This window comes from Colias croceus, chromosome 3 (assembly GCF_905220415.1).
Source record: "Colias croceus chromosome 3, ilColCroc2.1".
NCBI classification, from domain to species: Eukaryota; Metazoa; Arthropoda; class Insecta; order Lepidoptera; family Pieridae; genus Colias; species Colias croceus.
Genome location: NC_059539.1, coordinates 6,924,284 through 6,930,283, shown reverse-complemented (window position 1 = coordinate 6,930,283; position 6,000 = coordinate 6,924,284). Strand labels below are relative to the sequence as shown.

The 6,000-nt window shown below is 34.5% G+C and overlaps 1 protein-coding gene across 2 annotated transcripts; it reads right to left on the bottom strand.

Moving 5' to 3' along the window:
* Nucleotides 1–2,453: 2,453 nt before the first annotated feature.
* Nucleotides 2,454–3,851, bottom strand: LOC123706271. Of its 2 annotated transcripts, none has more exons than XM_045655455.1 (4): nucleotides 3,522–3,851; nucleotides 3,257–3,449; nucleotides 2,966–3,185; nucleotides 2,454–2,804 (listed from the first exon to the last, which is right to left on the bottom strand). In XM_045655455.1, the coding sequence occupies exons 1-4, from the start codon at nucleotides 3,792–3,794 to the stop codon at nucleotides 2,795–2,797; spliced, it is 696 nt and encodes a 231-aa protein (XP_045511411.1). In that variant the 5' UTR covers nucleotides 3,795–3,851; the 3' UTR covers nucleotides 2,454–2,794. The 2 variants fall into 2 exon arrangements, with proteins under 2 accessions (XP_045511411.1, XP_045511412.1); XM_045655456.1 differs by having other exon boundaries at nucleotides 2,454–2,788.
* Between the last annotated feature and the right edge of the window lie 2,149 nt (nucleotides 3,852–6,000).

The window sequence follows — 6,000 nt, the reverse complement described above, 5'->3', positions numbered from 1 at the left end:
AATCTTGATTAGGCCGGGATAATTGGAAATTGAAATTTACAATAGATGTAGATAAATTTGGTAAGTTCATTGCAACATGAAACAAATCTTCTTTCTTATATATAAAAATGAATCGCAAAATGTGTTGGTAAGCGCATAACTCGAGAACGGCTGAACCGATTTCGATAATTCTTGTTTTATTATATTCCTTGAAGTACGAGGATGGATCTTATGTAGAGAAAACGTAAACATGTACCACGGGCGTAGCCGGGGCGGACCGCTAGTTTATTAATAAAATAGTAGGAGAATTTTACTTTTATACCTAATATGGAGACGAACACATCTTAATTCATTTAATATTTATAAATAGTAGATATATGAAATAATTACCTATCTAATAATAATTTATATCACATAATTTTCTTTCAACCTACAGCCCTGTTAAAAGGACAACGAACGTCCGCGGACGAAGAAGGGAGCGTATATCCAATATAAGAAGAGAACAAAATAGGTTTATGTCGGATACTTTGACCATTCGTCCGTAAAGTAACTTCGCTGGACGGCAAACGCCCACACTCTCATACTTATATCCGCATATATGTCACGGCCCATTCCAAATTAATTTCAGGATCCATAACATTTTTCATGTTCATTTGACGAGAATTCATTCTAAACGTTCAATTATTCGTACGCTGTAAAACAATTCTATTTGGCGTATTATTGGTATTTACATAATTATGTGCCTATATGTATAGGTACCTACGTACTTAGTTCTTACTCTACTAAATCGAACTTACTGTCCATTAATGGTTAATATGTATAGATGCACGCGTGATGTTGCCCTAATTTGAGATATATAGTACACACCATTAAATATTGTATGAACTTGACAGCGCGCCCAATCATGGTCTGCCAAATAGACGGTATTAACTAATGCTACGGATATTCTAGCCATTTCCTTGTGGAATTCGTCAATTAACACATCGATAGATAGTAGGTAACTGCGCCAAATACCTATAGCTATTATTTTTTAATGTGTAGGTAAGTAAAGCCCCTTTTTATGAGAACAGCAATTTGGTTTAAAGCTTTCTTTACAAAGGCCATGCTACAATCACATAGTCAATGCTGCTTTTGTGTGATATAACGCTTAATTTAAATTTTGCTAAAAGATCCTAATCTACGAAAATGAAACACGTACTCATTTGTAACAAATTGCAAAACACATTCTGGAAAAGTAATCAAGTGAAATGTCAGTTCCTAAAACAGGAATGAATCCAATGTCACCGCCAGCGCACCGCATAATCAGGGCTGGACTGCCCGCCCTATATTTGCGTATGCAAAGAGACTCCAGCCGCATTAGCTATGCCATATAGCCAACGTAGCGTGCAGCGATTGGGCAAACACATATCTGCATTATAAACAGCGTTCGGGTGCACAAACGCGCAATGTGGTCGGCCTTTACCGGCGCTCGACTAATCAACGAGCTGACCTTCCGCCGAACAAATGCCATACCACACTCTACTACCACTGCTTTCCTGAATGAATAAATTAGTTATCCGTTAACGTGATTGTGTACCGATTAATCATTCGTTTGCTTATGTACACATGAATATGTAATGAATGCACGCACGGAGGAAATAGCGTCTTTCCACAGAAAGTATTATCGTGATTGATATTTTCTTACTTATTGGGTCAATGTGTTAGTGAAACTTCATGTTTAATAAAGCGGAAAAGATCACAAACATCATACGTTCTAACAGTATCAGTGTATGCATGTGCAGTGAATCGATTAAAGCTTTCTACTTTCCACCTTCATACACACTGCACATTGATGGAAAATCTGAACGTATCGCTTTGAATCCTTTCCACTAGAGTGATTAGAAGAAAGCGGATTATAATTTTCACTAATAAATATATTCAATAGTTTAAATTACTTATTAGATAGATAGATAGATAGATAGATAGAAACATTTATTTAACTCCACAATACTTATATAATGTACACAATACAATTTAAATTAATAATGAAAACACAGATAACAAACAATTTCAAACAAATAAAAAACAAGTAAACAATTAAAATAACGATAGGTAACAATCTTATTAGTACAGAAAAAAAAAAAAAAAAAAAAAAATAATAATAATAATAATAAAAATTAATGTGAGAAACAGTAAGTGGAGCCAAACCAGGTAGCCACTCAGTATATGTTGCAACACAGTTGCAACACTGATTTTCAGTGGCCCCTCTCTGTAGTGATTGGAGCGGCAGTACGTTCGCAAATATATTATATTACGCATCGAAATGTGTTAAGTATGTGCGTATATTGGTACATATTATTGCAATATTTTTTTCTATTATCAATATATTTTACATTATAATATACCAAGTAAGCTGTAAATGTATTTTGCATGCATCGATATAATCATGAGATTAGAGATAATTGCATTAATATTGAATAAAACCACCGGTACAGTTTCATGTTAATTCTTCTTAAATTTATTTATAAATTAATTTACATTTAAATACACCTATAACCGCCGTCACAAATAAATAAATTACAATAAATTATTTATACTGACATAGACTTTGAGAACAAATGTAGACAACGGATTCATCTAAGTAGTGTCCAAAACTTAGACGGTACTTTGGTTTGAGGTTATTTGTATAGATTTATCTTCAACACTATGATGAGGATATGAGTGAGACCAATTTCTGGACCGGCTTCTTCTCAGTCTATTACCAGTCAAGATCCTCTTCTTTAGATTTCACAGGCCTCACCACATAAAGATTGCGCCTTCGAATTAAAGACTAGAATTAAAGAAAACTGGAATAAATAAATAATTTTAGAATTGTATTACGTTAACCAATAATAAAATTAAATTAAAAAGACTACTTTTTATTTAACAACAATTGAATTATTATTGTTAAGCTGGTTTATTACTAAGCTACGTAATAATTTATATATATTTCAAGTGATGATTTTACCTATGATGTCCATCGGCATGTACTTGGAAAGTAGTTTCCCCTGTGGTTCCATCGTGACTGAAGAGTTTTTTCAGAGCAATAATTCCAGCAATCGTTAATGCTACTTTACTAGCAATGAGGGCTTTTCCAGCAATTGCAGCCAAGGTCTTCAGAGCCATACCTCCTACTATGCTAACAGTTGTAAAAATACCGAGCAATAGGTATGGCAGGACCTTTTTCCCTAGTCAAAAGAAAATATTCATGATTAATCTGTCAATAACAAGTTCAATTATTTTATTAATGAATACATACCTCTACCCCTTCCTTCCGAAGCTAAGTCCATGGATATGGTATGAGTGCTAAGCAGTTGCTCGAACTTTGCTCGTAGCATGTTATCGAGTTTTTCTTCGGTAGTCATCCCAGGCAGGAAGCGAGGCTCGGCTGACGCCACTGGCGCATCAGCCTGTTTCACCAATGTCAAACCGTCAGCAAGCTGTACGTTTTCCTGTAGAACACAATTACATATTAGATATGGATTTCACTTTACACTTAATATTCACTATTTCACTTTCGTCACCTGCTCTACGGCTCTCGTAAGTGCATTTAAAGCCTTGCCCTTAAGGCATGTGGTCAAATGTTTTTGCGCACTGCAATCGTCGTAAACTTTTTGTAGAACCGCGAACTCCGCTGTGGGCCACCATGAGGTTTCATCAGCTCTACCACTGTCAATTTCATTCCGTGCATAGTCCTCAACATCCATCCTCCGAGATCTTCTCGGTCCGTGAACATGGCCGGAGACAACGATAACACAAATAAATAATGTTAAAGGTATCCGTAAAATCGAACACATTTTTCTTTATGATTAGGCACACTACACTAAAAACTAAAAATTGACGCAAACGAGGGTGGTCTAACAACGACTGACCGTGGAAGCAGTGGCAGCGACTTTATAACGGCAGGCACCTTGTCGACGAGCATCACCGAACATCCGCTATTCCGCACCAGTTCTCCTGCACGCGTACTTACGTAACTGAACTTGAAAATGGTTGAGAACAATTTTCCAAGCCAATTTCTCCAATAAAATGTACTACAAAAAGCAATACTTACATGCGTTTTAACAGTCTTGTGTGCGTTCAGCAGCAATGTAAATGTGTGTGTTACTTTGTAATTATACTTTATTTGCGTGCACATGAGATTTTGCTGGCCCCTTTTTTTGTACGGCATGACTGTTTTCAGTCCATATTTTCATTAGTTCTCTAACGCATAGTCAGTGTTATTTCGGTCTCAATTAATTTTATTCGTAGAGTTTAATTTTAGTTTGCGTGATGACTTTGGCAGCATGCGTCTACATGGCGTGGCTCAGGATGTTTATTGAAATAAGGAAATAACATGTATTCACGATTAAAGGAAAGTAAAAGCAATACCAGACCGTGTCGGTGGAATAAGTATATAACATATGAACACTTATCATATAATCGTAATCATTATATTTCGCATTTTAATGAAATAATTAAGGTATATCATCGCATAGATATCTAATACCTAATATAATTATAATACATTTTACGAGATTTTAATAGTAACATTTTACAAGCTAAGTTTTGTTAGAATTAAATAAACGACAGTTAATAGATTACAAAGCTTTTAAAGAAATTAAGTTGTATTTTTTTTTATATATAACATAGCGGATGAGAACAAACGAACGAAGCATAATCGGTATTTGTATTAAAAGAAAATAATTTCATATTCTGATTAGTTCCTAAGAGCAGATAAGAATTGTAGTTTCAGGAATTCATTATTTTTAGTACCTATTAATTATTGGTGTGGAATTAAGCAACAAATCGGCTTCTCCCAAGTCTCGTAAGTTGTAGGTATATACTATATAGGTACTCTTCTTATACACGGTGTCCCAAAAAGTATGGATATACTGAAGTCTCGCAGCTTCAGATGAGATTTTTATTTATAGTAACGTAAATTATTGCGGAAAATGCTTGATTTTTTTGTGTGCTAAGCTGAAAGATATGATATGAGATAAGATTCAGTATGGTAACATTTAATATCGTTAAATTTTTAAATGGAATAAAAAAAAGAATTTAATGACAAGAAAGATAAAATTACCAGTATGTTCACAACCACAAGGGCCTGTAAAAAAATAAAATCATATAAAAAAATCCGTTTGGCTTTTAAAAACTTGCTTTATCTATCAGGTAGCTAGGGGTACTCAGAAAATTTCATTTTAAACTAGTTTATATAAAAGACAACTTTTTCCGCTGATGTCGCACTTACATTGAGCAACATTTCATTTTAAAAATTTCTTATAATTAAACACATTGTTGTTGGGTTTCATCATCATCATCATCATCAGCCCATATTATACGTTCCCAATGCTGGGACACGGGCCTCCTATGAGGGTACAGGCCATAATCCACCACGCTGGCCAAGTGCGTGTTGGCGGATGACACATGTCGTCGAACTTTTTAATTCTTCGACATGTCGGTTTCCTCACGATGTTTTCCTTCACCGTTATTGGGTTTACTTTGTTTTTATTAATCATCATGTATAGTAAAATTTTGCACTTAACACATATTTTAGACTTCAATTTTTCGATTGAAGCCTTATGAATAATAAAATGAAATTTTCAGAGTAGCTCCCTGATAGAGAGTAACTTTTTAAAAGGCAAACGGATTTTTTTAAATGTGATATTATTTTTTTACGGGCCCTTAAAGATGTGAACATACTGGGTAATTTTATCTTTTTTAGCATTAAATTCTTTTTTTATTTATTTCATTAAAAAATCTAACGATATCTAGTAAATGTCACCATACTGAATTGGCCTATCTTTCAGCTTAGCACACAAAAAAAAATCAAGCATTTTCCGCAATAATACACGTCACTACAAATAAAAATCTCATCGTACTCGGCCATAGGCCATAGAATTGAAAAAAAACGTTATAACTCCGAAAATAAGTATGAAAAATCGCATTACATACATGGGGGTGATTCGGATAGCCCTTAAGGTCCCCGCCTACCTCCCAGCTTCAGTATATCCATACTTT

What these genes read in the sequence shown, in the direction of transcription:
- LOC123706271 (XM_045655455.1), bottom strand. Translation starts at nt 3,794, where the DNA reads ATGTGTTCGATTTTACGGATACCTTTAACATTATTTATTTGTGTTATC. An exon ending in TTACGAGAGCCGTAGAGCAG is followed by an intron (nt 3,450 to 3,521) that starts GTGACGAAAGTG and finishes TGTGTTCTACAG; the next exon opens with GAAAACGTACAGCTTGCTGA. An exon ending in TTCGGAAGGAAGGGGTAGAG is followed by an intron (nt 3,186 to 3,256) that starts GTATGTATTCAT and finishes TCTTTTGACTAG; the next exon opens with GGAAAAAGGTCCTGCCATAC.